At 39.5% G+C, this 17641-nt stretch overlaps 1 protein-coding gene across 50 annotated transcripts in view; it reads right to left on the bottom strand.

Annotated features, from left to right (window-relative positions):
• Positions 1-17641, bottom strand: part of cast (calpastatin) — a 108356-nt gene that overhangs the window by 54084 nt on the left and 36631 nt on the right. For all 50 annotated transcript variants that reach the window (XM_042324698.1, XM_042324701.1, XM_042324694.1 and 47 more), the window contains one exon: positions 5516-5581. In XM_042324698.1, the coding sequence (XP_042180632.1) occupies positions 5516-5581 (66 nt within the window). The remainder of the gene's footprint in view (positions 1-5515; positions 5582-17641) is intronic.

Here is a 17641-nt window from a genome sequence, read left to right as displayed (position 1 = left end):
ATAACCTTAAAACACCCTATTCAATCAGCATTATCCCATACACTCAATAATGTATGTCAGCTTAGGTGACATACAGTGCCTTGCGAAAGTATTCGGCCCCCTTGAACTTTGCGACCTTTTGCCACATTTCAGGCTTCAAACAGAAAGATACAAAACTGTATTTTTTTGTGAAGAATCAACAACAAGTGGGACACAATCATGAAGTGGAACGACATTTATTGGATATTTCAAACTTTTTTAACAAATCAAAAACTGAAAAATTGGGCGTGCAAAATTATTCAGCCCCCTTAAGTTAATACTTTGTAGCGCCACCTTTTGCTGCGATTACAGCTGTAAGTCGCTTGGGGTATGTCTCTATCAGTTTTGCACATCGAGAGACTGAAATTTTTTCCCATTCCTCCTTGCAAAACAGCTCAAGCTCAGTGAGGTTGGATGGAGAGCATTTGTGAACAGCAGTTTTCAGTTCTTTCCTCAGATTCTCGATTGGATTCAGGTCTGGACTTTGACTTGGCCATTCTAACACCTGGATATGTTTATTTTTGAACCATTCCATTGTAGATTTTGCTTTATGTTTTGGATCATTGTCTTGTTGGAAGACAAATCTCCGTCCCAGTCTCAGGTCTTTTGCAGACTCCATCAGGTTGTCTTCCAGAATTGTCCTGTATTTGGCTCCATCCATCTTCCCATCAATTTTAACCATCTTCCCTGTCCCTGCTGAAGAAAAGCAGGCCCAACCCATGATGCTGCCACCACCATGTTTGACAGTGGGGATGGTGTGTTCAGGGTGATGAGCTGTGTTGCTTTTACGCCAAACATAACGTTTTGCATTGTTGCCAAAAAGGTCCATTTTGGTTTCATCTGACCAGAGCACCTTCTTCCACATGTTTGGTGTGTCTCCCAGGTGGCTTGTGGCAAACTTTAAACGACACTTTTTATGGATATCTTTAAGAAATGGCTTTCTTCTTGCCACTCTTCCATAAAGGCCAGATTTGTGCAATATACGACTGACTGTTGTCCTATGGACAGAGTCTCCCACCTCAGCTGTAGATCTCTGCAGTTCATCCAGAGTGATCATGGGCCTCTTGGCTGCATCTCTGATCAGTCTTCTCCTTGTATGAGCTGAAAGTTTAGAGGGACGGCCAGGTCTTGGTAGATTTGCAGTGGTCTGATACTCCTTCCATTTCAATATTATCGCTTGCACAGTGCTCCTTGGGATGTTTAAAGCTTGGGAAATCTTTTTGTATCCAAATCCGGCTTTAAACTTCTTCACAACAGTATCTCGGACCTGCCTGGTGTGTTCCTTGTTCTTCATGATGCTCTCTGCGCTTTTAACGGACCTCTGAGACTATCACAGTGCAGGTGCATTTATACGGAGACTTGATTACACACAGGTGGATTGTATTCATCATCATTAGTCATTTAGGTCAACATTGGATCATTCAGAGATCCTCACTGAACTTCTGGAGAGAGTTTGCTGCACTGAAAGTAAAGGGGCTGAATAATTTTGCACACCCAATTTTTCAGTTTTTGATTTGTTAAAAAAGTTTGAAATATCCAATAAATGTCGTTCCACTTCATGATTGTGTCCCACTTGTTGTTGATTCTTCACAAAAAAATACAGTTTTATATCTTTATGTTTGAAGCCTGAAATGTGGCGAAAGGTCGCAAAGTTCAAGGGGGCCGAATACTTTCGCAAGGCACTGTAACTATCATGGTTAAATGTGACTATGTTGACATAACATACCACATTGAAGCACATAGTCTGCTTTGAAAAATAGCTTTGCATGTTCAACCAAAGCCTCTCCCTGGGTTACACGCAGAGGCAGAAACCAGGATAATAGACATTTTATGTTGCATTGTCATGGAAAAGGCCCAAAAGGGTAGTTGAGCGACACATGAATACGCCACCACAGGTTGGCATCTCTGCCCTGTGCCGTCACCATGGCATTGTCTGGGCATAGAAGATAGGACTTTTGGAATAAATTCAGGGAAGAGATTCAGGCAACTGACAACATCTCTGGGGAAACCAGTTCTGCAATCCCTTTGTCCCGAGTGGTCAACGACACAACGAACACAACATTGAAGCCAACATAATGGAATTCTTTGCCCTTGACAATCAACCGTTCTCTGTCGTGGGTGATGTTGGCTTTCACCGACTGGTTGAGCACCGGTACACACTACCGAGTGCGCTATTTTTCAGATGTTGCCCTACCGGAGTTACACAGCAATAGCATCACTGCTATTAGCTTCACGACATACATACTATGGAACGCCGATTGTGTCTTTGCGTGTCAAAAAAGATACAGTAGCACTGTCAAAGCTGTACAAAAAAGTCTGGAAACAAGCGAACAGCGGCCACGAACGATGTGTTTACAATACCGCGCAGGTAATAAAGCATAATTTGTCTGACCTCAACTTCTGGGGTAGCTAGCTTCAGCTTGGTACCTAGCTAGCATCAATACAACCAGCCTGAAAACAATAACCAGTAGAAACTGCAGTCATTTTCATTATTCTTAGCAAAGATTTAGGAATCCTTGTGAGTAAGTATTAGCTAGGTTGGCACTTGTTGTTCGCCTATTGAAATTGAACTTCAGTTCATGAAAATAAATAGCAGGCCAGCTTCTCTGTATATATCAATGATGTCGTTCTTGCTGCTGGTGATTCTCTGATCCACCTCTACGCAGACGACACCATTCTGTATACATCTGGCCCTTCTTTGGACACTGTGCTAACAAACCTCCAAACGAGCTTCAACGCCATACAACACTCCTTCAGTGACCTCCAACTGCTTTTAAATGCTAGTAAAACTAAATGCATGCTCTTCAACCTATTGCTGCCTGCACCCTCCCGCCCGACTAGCATCACTACTCTGACCTAGAATATGGGCGGTTCTGACCTAGAATATGTGGACAACTACAAATACCTAGGTGTCTGGTTAGACTGTAAACTCTCATTCCAGACTCACATTAAGCATCTCCAATCCAAAATTAAATCTAGAATCGGTTTCCTATTTTGCAACAAAGCCTCCTTCAGTCATGCCTCCAAACATACCCTCGTAAAACTGACTATCCTACCGATCCTTGACTTCGGCGATGTCATTCACAAAATAGCCTCCAACACTCTACTCAGCAAACTGGATGCAGTCCATCACAGTGCCATCCGTTTTATCACCAAAGCACCATATACTACCCACCACTGTGACCTGTATGCTCTCGTTGGCTGGCTCTCACTACATATCCGATGCCAAACCCACTGGCTCCAGGTCATCTATAAGTCTTTGCTAGGTAAAGCCCCGCCTTATCTCAGCTCACTGTTCACCAAAGCAACACCCACCCGTAGCACACACACTAGCAGGTATATTGCACTGGTCATCCCCAAAGCCAACACCTCCTTTGGCCGCCTTTCCTTCCAGTTCTCTGCTGCCAATGATTGGAACAAATTGCAAAAATCTATGAAGCTGGAGTCTTATATCTCCTTCTCTAACTTTAAGCATCAGCTGTCAGAGCAGCTTACCGATCACTGTACATGTACACAGCCAATCTGTAAATAGCACACCAGACTACCTCATCACCATATTATTACTTACACTCTTGCTCTTTTGCACCCCAGTATATCTACTTGCACATCATCATCTGTACATCTATCACTCCAGTATTAATGCTACATTGTAATTATTTTTGCCTCTACGGCCTATTTATTGCCTACTCTTCTACATTTGCACACACTGTACTTTTGTGTTATTGACTGTATGTTTGTTTATGTGTAACTCTGTTGTTGTTTTTGTCGCACTGCTTTGCTTTATCTTGGCCAGGTCGCAGTTGTAAATGAGAACTTGTTCTCAACTGGCCTACCTGGTTAAATAAACGTGAAGTAAATAAATAAATAAAACTAAACACTGTTGCCCAAAGCTAACATTATAAGCAGCCAGCTAGCTTAATCTGGCTAGTGAGGCTGGAACGGAATAGGTTGTGTTGTGAAGCTAGCCACAATAAGGATTAGGCACAATAGTGGAATTTGTGGTTTGTCTTCAAAATAAAAGTATGTAATTGACAGTGATGCAAATGAATAAAAGTAGTAGAATTATGCAATACTTTTATCTTGAAGGCTAACTGCAAAGTCCTGTATCGTCGCTAATCCTTATTCTGGCTAGCTTCACATAGATGGGTCCGACCACCATTAATCAAATAAGAGTGGTCTTATAAATTGGGGTTATTTAAGAGCTATATAGTAGCTAACTATAGATACTGAAACGTGTCGTTTTGCTATGTTTTTGGGGAAGAACATTGTTTGCAACCATGAGCTAGCTATCTTTTTTTTATGACCAGCAAGCACTGTAGGTGCACGAGACAACTTTACCATCATCATTGCATACATATCGATGAATCGTTGAGACATATGAAATACGAGTGATTGTGTAATCAATGTGTAATAACTACGTAAAAAATTAATGAACGCGTTAAATTATTATGTGACGTGCAGTCATATTCAGGTCCTGATTGGTCAACAAGCTAATTTGACACATCAAATAGTGTTACTTGCCTAGTGGTTAGAGCGCTGGGCCAGTAACTGAGAGGTTGTGGATCAAATCCCCGAGCTGACAAGGTAAAAATCTGTCGTACTGCCCCTGAAAAAGGAAGTTAACCTACTGTTCCTAGGTCGTCATTGTAAATAAGAATGTGTTCTTAACTGACTTGCCTAGTTAAATAAAGGTAAAATAAAAAATTCTAAGTGTTATTTGAGGTGTATCTTTTTTGACATGCAAAGACCCAAACGGCGTTCCATAGAAATCCTGGTTGAGAATGAAACGACTAAACAAATGAAACAGCACAGCAAGTAAGTGAAACAAATAGGTTTTGATTATGTTTTATTGGTAATGGGGACATACGTAAATGCCAACTAAATAACTTTTGTGTGTGTGTGTGTGTGTGTGCTTGTAGCTTTTATTGAACTAAGCAAGTCAGTTAAGAAAAAAATCTTATTTACAATGACGGCCTATCTCGACCAAACCCCGGACGACGCTGGGCCAATTGTGCGCCGCCCTATGTGACTCCCAATCACGGCCGGATGTGATACAGCCTGGATTCGAACCAGGGACTTTAGTGACGCCTCTTGCGCTGCGATGCAGTGCCTTAGACTGCTGCGTCATTGTGTGTGTTAACTATTTAACTGTACTAGAAAGCTTAAAAGGCCACAAAAAAATGTAATATCTGTTATCAGTATCATTTTTTGGCAAGGAAAATATTGGATATTGGTATCGGCCAAAAATATAATATCGGTGCCTCACAAGTTCCACTCCCTGCAGATTTGGGTGTGACCAATCCTTTGCCTGATTAGGCCACACTGAACAACACTACTCTGTTGAAACAGGAAAGACATTAACAGTACCAAATATGGCCCAAAGAAGGGGTCAAATAGACTAGAAGCCAGATTGGACTAAGACCTATCCCAAAGAAAAGGTGACTGCAGGCTATGGACTGAGCAAAGGAAGAGGTGTGTATGTGTGTGTTGACGTTACCTCAAATTGTGCTGGATTCACAGCCACCTGTGCCACTGAAGTGGGTGAATACTGTCTAGGCTGTGACTGGAGAGAGAGAAAAAAACCCACAATTAACAGGAATCGTTATCACTCATAGCAGAAAACACAGACTTGATCATTGTCAGAATCATTGATACCATAATGCATAATCCTGGCTTGAAATAACTCTGAGCAAAACAAAACAAAAAGCATTCCATGCTGCTCAAATGTCTGGAGAAAATAATGAATGATGCAGTACCATTTCCTCAAACACATTCTCCATGACAAGAGAAACATCACATGAAGCAATCCTGTTCCATTGATAAACTGACCAATGATTCTACGTACAGTATATTCACTAGCGGTGGGCCACCGATGCTAAATGAATAAGGGAAACACTGGTGTGTGTGTGTGTGTGCCATATAATTTGATCAAAACAGTTTGTCTAAAGACTTCTATACAGCTGTTTCTCATAATATTACATAACCAGGTGGATCCCATTTCCCACTGTGTTTTGTATATGGAATGTACACATTGTGGCTGAAGCAGTGATAGTTAGTTACAAACATTACAGGTTTAAGAAATGCAGTAAACAAGGTGGAATATGTTAAACAGTGCCCTTTCAGTGGTGGTGAGCCACAGGGCAAGAAGCCTACACCCTCTCCACCCATACTGGCTAGCAGAATGTATTTCTTATTCCCAAGAATGTGTGTGAGTGTGTCATGCCCTGAAAAGTACTGTATCTTTAAGTTTCAGAGCCAACCAACCAGTCATGCCGGCTCAGAATAATTCTACATGTTACAGAGAGATGGCTGGGAGATAAAGACAGTCAGACAGAGAGACAGATTGAGAGAGAGAGTAAGTATGACAGAGAGGTTGTGGCCTTACTAGTCAAACTGCATACTACATTCTTACTAGTGAAATACTGTACTATAGTATTCAGACAAACTTTATTTTGCCATACTACACTACTTGGAGACGATTACTGTTGTTCACTCTGACGATATTACTTAATCTATGTCCAGTGGGAGGACAGTGGTGTTGACATACTTGACAAAAACCTTGTTAAAACCTAGTTAAGAGCTTTAGCAAGGCTGTGACCTTGCCCTTCAGCCAATACTAAGCCAAATTAGGCCTAGGCCAAGTTCAAATACCTTATAAGTGCTTTCCTCCCTCCTTTTCCTTGAGGCAATCACTGATTTGTTCAGGATTAAATAAGTGAAATCATGATTAACAGCCTGCTGTTTTTCACCAGCCCAATCGTGTGTTGATCAGTTAGTGATGATCAGTAATGAACATCAAAGAAGGAAGGGAAGGAAGGAAAGAAGGAAGGATGCATGTTTAAAATATTGGAACAAGTCCCCACTCGGGTTTGGAGAAAGTAGCAAGGGAGGGGCGGAAAGTAGGCTGACGAGTCACGCTGCCCTCCTTTCTGATAAATATTTGGGCGCTAGGCAACACACCAGAATCCGCAGGCAAATGAAAGGATAGACAAAGAAAGAGTGGTGTTTTGGCATGGCACATGGGCATACTGACTGGCTCATCTTTTGGAAACCAAAGAGATAATACTAATTATATCTGTGTCTATCTCTATGTTGACTAAATATCCCAGAGACCTCTATTTAAATGCTGTTGAAATATTACCCATGTTTACTTTAAATTGAATTGCAGACTATGGTTGATAAAAACAAATACTTTGTTGAGGTGGAAAACAAACACAAACCAAAGATTTTTTATGAAAGGCATTTGGCTGCACTTGAAGTCATTTGATCATGGCAGCCAAGGAACATGGCAGTCTCACTGCCAGCTTTCTCCTCTTGTCTTTCAACCAACAGCACACAACACAGGAAGTGTTTTTTTTTGTGTGTAAAAACAAACCACACTTCTCATTTCTAATGTAACACAAACTCTTTATGTAGTATCAAAAAGTACACGCTCAAAAGACATATTTGTCAAGTCAAGTGAAAGATCAGTTAGACTCACTAAACAACGGTAATGATGAACAGCATTTAGGTTTTATTTATTTCCCCAAGACAAAACAAGATTATTATTATTGTTTACATTGCACACTTGGCCAATATCCATGCATTTTCACCTCTGGTGAGTGAACTATCAATCAATCAAATGTATTTATAAAGCCCTTTTTACATCAGCAGATGTCACAAAGCACTATACAGAAACCCTGCCTAAAACCCCAAACAGCAAGCAATGTAGATGTAGAAGCAGTGGCTAGGAAAAACTAGGAACCTAGGAAGAAACCTAGAGAGGAACCAGGCTCTGAGGGGTAACTACTAGCTAGACAGGTTAGGCTAGCTCACCTAACTACCCAGACACTATATTAGAGGCAGATAGATTAACAACAATCAATCTTACAGCACACACCCATGAAGAACCACGCAATGCATTGGGAGGGTAGAGAATACAGGGCAGGTACCAGTCAGCATGAGAGCATGCACTCAGGCATCGTCTCCGTGACAACCGGGAAAGTGCAGATGAAACCAGCCAACCACATCAATGCAACTATCAGACTCCAACCTAAACAGTGTCATAAAATGCCAGTAGCAGTAACTTTTACTGCTGATTGTGATAGGAGACTGAGTCTAAACTATTGAAGGTAGGCATACTTCATTAGTCTAACCCAGTATTGACATTTTTACTGACTAGACATTGTTGTTACTGCTGCTAAAACACTACTGACGTTAAAGGCCAAACATTGTTACCATAACAAAAGTGGCAAAACTTCTGTATTACTGCTTATCAGTTAGTAGAAAAATACAACTATTGTTTAGCAATGAGCTAACCAGACATTATTCCATCAAAACAAATAGTAGCAAAACCGCTATCATTGCTAATCAGAGAGTACCAAAACACTGTTACTGAAGTCCAACCAATCCAAAACGGCATAACCTTATCTGAGGGTAAAACATGGTTTATTTTGCTCACCAGATTCTGATCAAGAGTTCCTCCAACTCACACCTGAGACTCACCAAAAGTCTCAGTGTTAATCTATCTGCGTCAGAGAACGACCAAGCTCCTTTTCGGTCTGATATTGGCCTTTTCTAATCTATCAGCCCACTACATAGCAAAACTACTGGTATGCCAGCCACCACTCACTGCCTGAGCATTACACAATGCAGAATGTCTAGCTGGGAAAATCAACAGCAAGCTAGCTCATTCTCAAAAAGTATTGCACCACATGCACCATTTTTGGCAACGAGCCATTTGACTTGAGGTGTAACGCTAGATATTATACTGGAGTGCTGACCTGGCCAGCAGCAACTGTATCCGTAAATTGAAAGTTTATTGTCGGAATATATATAGGCAATAGGTTTAGCTCTCTAAGAATCTTCCTGTATGTTTATGGACCAAGAACGCTATAGATCAGCGTGAATGTGTGCGTTTTTACTTCTCAAACTATGTTTGGGCAGATTTGAGTCATTCAGCTTGAACGTGCATCGTCGTTTCATCTTTTTTTCGAATAAAAATAATATATACGATCACGATAAACAAAAAAAATACTACTTTCAGAAGCATCCGTGATCACAAGTCATGTAGTTATGTTGGACTCATTTGCATTGAATTGGTGTTATTTTATATTCTCAAACTAACAGCAGTGCCTATACAGTATGATGTCATACAGGCGTGACATGTTGGAGTGACGTTTCTATGCAAATGTTTATTTATTTATTTATTATTTCACCTTTATTTAACCAGGTAGGCCAGTTGAGAACAAGTTCTCATTTACAATTGCGACCTGGCCAAGATAAAGCAAAGCAGTTCGACACATACAACGACACAGAGTTACACATGGAGTAAAACAAACATACAGTCAATAATACAGTTGAAAGAAGTCTATATACGATGTGAGCAAAATGTTGTTGATCAGTAGGCTAATATAAGTCCCAATGGAAGGCAAACAGATTGTTTATCACCAAGCACCATAGACTCAATACCTCAATGCATGCACACACTCCTATTGAATATACATCCACCTGTATTGTGAGTAGGCCTATGCCATCTTCATTGACCCAGTTAATCAAGAGTGTACCATTCAAATAAAAGTACTAACATTATGTTATGCAGTTAGCTCACCAGATGTAATCTATCTATCTATATATATATATATATACATATATATATATAAATAAATATTGATGTTGATGATCCAGGTCTAATGCTTTATAACTTGTGTATGAGCCTTTGTAATGTGTAATAATAATAATAACAAGGTTGTATATGTCATTATAATTGATCAAATGTCTCAAACTGGCTGTTATTTTGTCCGGGTCATTATGTGATGCTTATATGACATTATAAAGGGGTCATGACAAGTCATAATGCATTATACCTGGATGCACAAGTCTTACTATGATTTCTTCTCAAGAACTGCTACGCTGCTGGGTTTTTCACACTCAACAGTTTGCGTGTAGATCAAGAATGGTCCACCACCTAAACGAAATCCAGCCAACGTGACAACTGTGGGAAGCACTGGAGTCAACATGGGCCAGTATCCCTGTGGAATACTTTTGACACTTTGCAGAGCAGCAATACTCAACTGGTGGGTCACTGGAGGTTTTGACTGGGCTGCGTGAGTTTTTAGCAGTGTTATTTAGTGGATTTGGTTGATGTTCTGGTATCAAACCAGTGCGCTTAACATTCTTCATCAAGAATATGGGCAAAATGAAATTATTATTGACAATGAAAAGGTGGGACTGTTGTTCCCTTGTCATATGATTGGTAAATTTACTATCAACATAGCATTAAAAATAATTGTCCAGATTCCATTTTGGCAAATAAAAAAAATCTTGAATATTGGATCACGACCTAAACAACCTGGTTAAATTTGGGTACAGAGGCAAACCCAGTTGAGAACCACAGTTGTAAAGTCCATGCCCCAACGAACTGAGGCTGTTATGAGGGCAGGGGGTAATGTATAATTACTGTTTAAGTACATACATATGTACATACTAGTGATGCGCAGGTTGACTCAACCTGGAGTCTGCGCCGGCGGGTTTAGGGTCATGAAATATTGTGTGAATGAAGGGCGGACGGTTGGCGGCCTGGTTGAATAAAGAGAAAACAATGCATTGAAAATCCATAAGTCTATAATTCCTATCTATAGGCTACTTTGAAGATTTTCTTTCATTATTTTTATCTGGCATCAGTGTGTAAGCCTAAGCTTTAGGGCCTAACTGTACGCGCAGCAAATACACGACAAATGCTTTTGGGAACTTGGGCAGAAAAAATGTACGTTGATCCACTGAGGCAAAAAAGTACAATGTTGGAGTTTAATTCAATATGAGAAAATCTGCGAAATGGAGTTGAAAATAAAGAAAAGGTGGCCAGAACAATAGCCTAATGTTGGATAAAGATGTTGTGTGATGATTGTGAGGCGCTGTACAAATTTGACAGTCACAAGATGGGACGTCAATGGTACACTAATGTTCAGATTGGTTAAATGGAACAGTAACTAACAAATGCACACTGACTGTAGGTCTATAACATCTCACATAGCCTTAATATTATCTCCTGCAGAATTAAGCATTTCTTGCAGTAAAATTATACACCAAATGTACATTTGGACTCGGGAACAGGAGTGAAGAAATATGATTTATTTTTTCAGCATCAATGAGAGAATTAATGCGCAGTTAGGGACCAAATGTAAAGATTGTGGTGCTATCTATATCAGCATCATAAAAGCTATTTCAACCACATAAAATATGCATCCAGGCCGAATGGAAATCTTATCAGAAACAAGTTGGGTCGTTTACACAGCTTTTAATTCCCTTCAAACTGCCATCTGGAATTTTTGTACAGAAAACCTTTCCGTTTCTTTTGTTATTGCATTTTCTCCCTGGTCCCTAAACGTTTTTGCTGTGTGAGAGAAGCAGAGATGAAAGAGAACTTCATTGATGTCAACTAAATTCAAACAATAATTATATTGATGTATGTACATTGATGAACATATTTTCTGGTGAGCAAGGATTTATTTTGTCTTCTAGGGCAATAAGTAGGCTGATAACAGAAGAGAAGCTGCATGTATGTAATTCACAGGAGGCTGCTGAGGGGAGGACGGCTCATAATAATGGCTGGAATAGAGTTAATGGAATGGTAAAAACCACCTGGAAACCATGTGTTTGATGTGTTCAATACCATTCCATTTATCCCGTTACAACCACCCATCCTCCCCAATTATGGTGCCACCGGCCACCTGTGATCGAATTATAGACAAGTTGACTACCAAATAGCCTACCAAATGTCGGACATTATGAACAGAAACATAGTCTTATCTAAATTAGGCTTAAAAAAAGAAATAATCCCACACCCCGTCAAAAAATTGTTCCAGCACCTGACTGTACAGCTCATTTTCTATTTTAGCGGGCCTCAGAATTTCACTTTAAATCACATATAGTCGGGCGATTGCGGGCAAACAAACAGATGAACAAGTACACACACACAGCAGTGAACCGCAGTGTAAAGCTAAGGGTTATAGTTACTGTGGATAGCAGTAACAACAAGCATACAGTTCCAGCTGATAACTAGACACCAATATCAGCGAATAGAGATAGTTATAGGACATAACATTGTATCGGTCCCATTATGGCGTGTGTAAGAGCCTGGGCAGCAACATTGAGGCCATCTCCATTTTGAGGCAGTACATTTTCTTCTTCTTCTACTTCTATGGTCTTGGTAAACAAACTGAAAGGGTGCATACTGCCACCTGGTGTGTAGTCATAAGTCAAATGTTTGCAATGGAAACTATTTACTCAAAACTGAAAATATTTGTGACCCATTTCAGGAAGCTAGGCATATGTCGCACGTCACTACTTCATAGGAGATTTTTGGCATTTTTGGGCAGAAATGTCTTCTCTGAACTTTCATGTGTCTTAATAACAAACTTGTATTTAATCTGTAAATACAAATACAATTGTTAAAGTACGAGACTAGTTGTTTTAGCCACGGAAAAAGTCAGGAACCTTCCGCTAGCAATGATTGGCTGAGATAATGGACGAGCTGAATTTGGATTGGTCTGCCATGTAGCATGCTTTTGCCTATAATGTGAGCTGCTCAGTATGTATTGATAATCCTTTCTACCGCAGATTTTTTGAAAGATATAACGTTAGCCATCTAGAACTACAAAAGGTTTTATTACTTTTCTCAACTACATTGATGCTCTGAATTTAGCAGGTGCTATCGACACAACAAATCAGTTGGAAAAAGTTGTGATGGGCTACTTTCTGCACAAGCCACGGTCAGTGTGAACCGGTGTGACTTGACACAATGCTTTCCAAATAAGCTGTAGCTAGAAACAAAACTGTGTTAAATGGTTCCAGTCTGCCGTGAAGCGTTCATCCATGTATACGGGCATTATACGTTTCAAATTTGGTCAGAAAGTTGTTTTCATTGCAAGTTAAAATGTACTGATAGCTAGCTAGCGAATGTTAGTTTGCTTGTTCGCTAGCTAACATTACATGTATGATCCATGTAGTAATATTATTCAAATCAGAAATCCATTTGCATTGCTAGTTATAACCTAATGTTAGCTAGCTAGCTAACATTGAACCTAGTTGGTTAGTTTTAGCTACCTGCAGATTCATATGACAGTTTGACAATCAGTTTTTATTGGAAGTAGTATGAGTCGGGTTAATGCCCGTTCATTGTTTAGCTAGCTAGCTACATGACTAAACAAAAGACTCTACTTCGCCAGATGATTACATGACTCATCAAGTTAGCCTGGTGTGCTTAATATTAGGACAGTTGAGAAATAAATATATTAGGCCTAGCCTATAGAAAGCTGATGGGATCCTCCTCTTTTTAATAGAGGCCATCACTCTTATCTTGGACAATTGCATAGCCTATAGAAATGTGCAACATGAGCTCATGAAGTGTTTAATTAGATTTTTGAATATATTTGCATTCATGTCAGAGTGATTAGGGACAATAGAGTGCTGAGTACCAGGCAGTTAGCAAGTATGGTAGGCTACTAATGACCATCAACAGCATCAGAGCTTGGAGAAGCCTAATTACCGTGACTAAATGGTCACATGGAATTTCACTGCCTTCATGACTCGTGACCGCCGGTGTGGCGGTAATATGGTCACCGCAACAGCCCTAGTGTAGACAAAGAAGAGCTCTCCAGTAAGTGTACCAAAACAAAAATGGGGTTGCAAGTTTATCAACTTTCAAAGCAGAATGACTTTCCCATTGTTCCTCAACTGCAGTGTATGATGTATAATTTTCTAGCTCTGAGTTTCTACTTTTATGCAATGTAAAAAAACATTTTAAATGTTGGTACATTGGACCGAATCCTGGTGGTGGGTCACATTTTGCAACGGAAACGAGAGTTTCTATTGGACAAATTCAGGTAGGTCCCTCCCCGTTTTGTTCCTAATGAATACACCACTGGAGTGTATTGTTTGAACAGGTATAAAGCCAAGGTTGGCAATTTACTGCCACCTGCAGTTATGGAATGTTTGCTCACAAGTATAATTCTTTGACCGATCCCTCCAGAATTATGCGATCCTTCCTCAACCCACAGGAAGTCCCACCCAGTTGACTACTTCAAAATGGTAAAAGTCCTCAATGGTTCTGTCCATGCTAAAACAGACTTTCGGGCACTAGAGTGCTCAATCTCTATGGTTTGTTCCTCCTAGTGGTTTAATTGGAGCTTATTCAACAATAGGCTTGTTCCTCCTAGGGGTTTTATAGGAGCTTATTAAACAATAGAGTTGAAAGAGGTTGTCTTTGCTCTACTGAGCTGAGTTATGAAAACTGATTACTAATACTGGGCCCCACCCAACAGAACGACACGTGAAAAGGGCTGGGCTTGGCAATGCGGCTAGCTGGGCTCCCGAGTGGCGCAGCGTTGTAAGGCACTGCATCTCCGTGCAAGAAGCGTCACTACAGTCCCTGGTACGAATCCAGGCTGTATCACATCCGGCCGTGATTGGGAGTCAAATAGGGCGGCCCACAATTGGCCCAGCATCATCCGGGGTAGGACATCATTGTAAATAAGAATTTGTTCTTAACTGACTTTCCTAGTTATAAATAAAGGTTACATGTACACTTACAATTCCAAAGCAGTTGGCTAACCTGGGCACAATGTACGTCATTACTTTGATATTGACCCAAACCCTAATCACAACTAGGCTAGCTGCTACAGTGATCTCAAAGGAGTTGGCTAACCAGCATAGGCTACAAAGTACTGACCTAGCTAAATTATTTAGGGACAATGATGTCTAGTTGTGTCATATACTAGTTTGGTTGGTGTTATAGCTATAGTGCAGTAAATTGGAAAATAGACATCAATGGCTAGAATGCACTCCAAAGGTCACATGCATTCAACATGTGAGACCTCATGACATGGCCTATGACTGCCTGTCTAACAGTATAACTTTAGAGCGTCCCCTCGCACATACCCGGGCGCGAACCAGGGACCCTCTGCACACATCAACAACAGCCACCCACAAAGCATCGTTACCCATCGCTCCACAAAAGCCGCGGGCCTTGCAGAGCAAGGGGAACTATTTTTTTTTATTTTTTTATTATTTTTATTAACAACAAATCAATACATAAAGCACATGAGGGAACACAAGCATACACAGATTACAAACAATGGACAATCGAGCTAGGGGGTACAATATCACATTACAATTACACAAGGACCTTAAGGGACATGCATATACTTACAATTCTAACAGCTTTTTTGTTAGTAGAGCATTTAACCGTCTTAAAATACAGTTCAATTTTTTTTTGTAGGGTACGAAAATGTGGTTTTCTGTTTGTAAATGTACATTTGTGTATATGAAATTTGGCCAAAAGAATAATGAAATTAATTACATAAAAATGATTCCGCTTATTTCTATTGCACAACTGTTTCTGGGTGGTCATTACAAAAGGAGCAATTTGAGCTGATGTTTTCTTTAAACTTCTTCATATAGTGGTTGACAGGATAATATTTATGAATAATTTTAAAGGAAACTTTTTTATTTTACCTTTATTTTACTAGGCAAGTCAGTTAAGAACAAATTCTTATTTTCAATGACGGCCAAGGAACAGTGGGTTTTAAAGATAAGTCCCTCTGTAGACATTGATTTAGTTTCTTCTGGGTTTTTTTAATAAGAGGGTTAAAATTTAGTAAGCCTCTAGACTTCTGATCCTTTGTAATGGTTATGCCTAAATATGTAAGTTCTTCTTTTACTGGAATACCATAATATGAAGGTGTCACACAATCTTTGACAGCTATGAGTTCACATTTATTAATGTTAAGATATAGACCAGACGCTTTGGAAAAGGATTGTATCACATTGATCGATATTGGAATTTGGTTAGCGTCTTTCAGAAAAAGTGTAGTATCGTCAGCCAGCTGGCTTATAATAATTTCTTTACCAGCTATGGAAATACTTGTACAGGACTATTATTTAAAGAATTTGCAAGAAGTTGAGTGATTAATAAAAACAGGTACGGAGAGATAGGACAACCTTGCCTAATTCCTCTCTTTAACTCAAATCTAGGTGAGGTGCCATATTTCAATTTGATAGCGCTGTTACCATTTGCATAGAGAGTCTTAATAGCCTTACAGAAAAAATCCCCAAAGCCAAGTCTCTCAAGGGAGTGGAAGAGAAACTGATGCTCTACTGTGTCAAATGCTTTATAAAAATCTAAAAAATAATATGAAGCTATCCTCAGTTATTAGGTCTGAGTAGTCAAGTACGTCTAATACTAGTCTGACATTGTTAGAAATATGTCTGTTCCTCATGAAGCCAGACTGTGTTTCATCAATGATTGCATCCAGGACTTCTTTAATTATTTTTGCAAGTAGTGAGGCTAATATCTTATAGTCATTATTAAGAAGACAAATTGGACGCCAGTTATCGATGAGCAGCACTTCTTTTTTAGGTTTAGGTATCAGTGATATTAACCCCTGACTCATTGTAGGAGGGAGAACATTGTTTTTAATACTCTCTAAAAAGACTTCAAATAGGAAGGGAGCTACTTGTTCAGAAAATAATTTGTAAAATTCTGATGTAATTCCATCAACACCTGGTGATTTATTGTTCTTTAGATGTTTGATAGACTCTATAATCTCTTCAACTTTGATGGGTTCATCACACTGATTAGATTCTATATCACTGATAGAGTGAACATTATTCAGTGAGTTAAAAAACATATCTGTGGATTCCTGACGGTACGTAGAGCTATACTATTTTCTGTAAAAATTGCTGCAGTATTTAGCGATTAATTTTTGGTCATCTGTAATAACACCATCAATGATTAAACTTATGGATAGTGTTATTTTCAGAGTGAAATTTCTCAAGTCTAAAGAAATAGGATGAATTCTGTTCTCCCTCCTCAATCCATTTTTTCCTAGATCTAATAAAGGCTCCTTCTGCTTTTAATTTATATATATTATCCAGTTTATTTTGTAACTCAATTAGTTCCATCTTCTCCTCCCCCAAGAGGTCAGCTGGGGACCTCTGAGAAAGGGAAGTTATCTTAATGATCACCTTTTCCTCCTTAGCTCTTCTGGTCTTAGCAAGATTACTACCATATTTTCTAAGATATCTGGACACCTCAAATTTAAAGAGCTCCCAGTTCTTGCAATAAGATTTTTCTTCACAAGCCCTTTCCCAAAAGTGTGAGAGCAGATCTTTAACCTCAAATGTAACTATATCATTATTTAATAATGAGCTATTTAGCTTCCAGTAGAATGCTCTACCAAGGTTCGTATCAGGGGTAAATATTTTGATATCAATGTAAATAGCCTTATCGTCTGTGAGGGTAGTAGTACAAATATTTGTAGTAACACACTCACTATCAATACATTTGGATATAAGCCAAAAATCTATTCTGGATTGTCTGGAGCCTGTTTTGTTACTCCAAGTGAATGATCTTTCGGCCGGAAACCTCTCTCTCCATATATCAGTAAGATCAAACTTTTCCATAAAAAGTATTAAACCCAAATTCTGATTGGTTGGCCTACCTGGGGGCCATCTATCAGTTGAATTATCTATTGTAATGTTAAAGTCCACTCCTATCAATAATAACGAATTGGGAAATTTAGATAACCAATGAAGTATATGTTTCTCTATAGAAGCAAGGGGAACTACTACTTCAAGGTCTCAG

The sequence above is a fragment of the Oncorhynchus tshawytscha genome, linkage group LG07, assembly GCF_018296145.1.
Source record: "Oncorhynchus tshawytscha isolate Ot180627B linkage group LG07, Otsh_v2.0, whole genome shotgun sequence".
Taxonomy (NCBI): Eukaryota; Metazoa; Chordata; class Actinopteri; order Salmoniformes; family Salmonidae; genus Oncorhynchus; species Oncorhynchus tshawytscha.
This window is presented reverse-complemented; position numbering and strand designations above follow the sequence as displayed.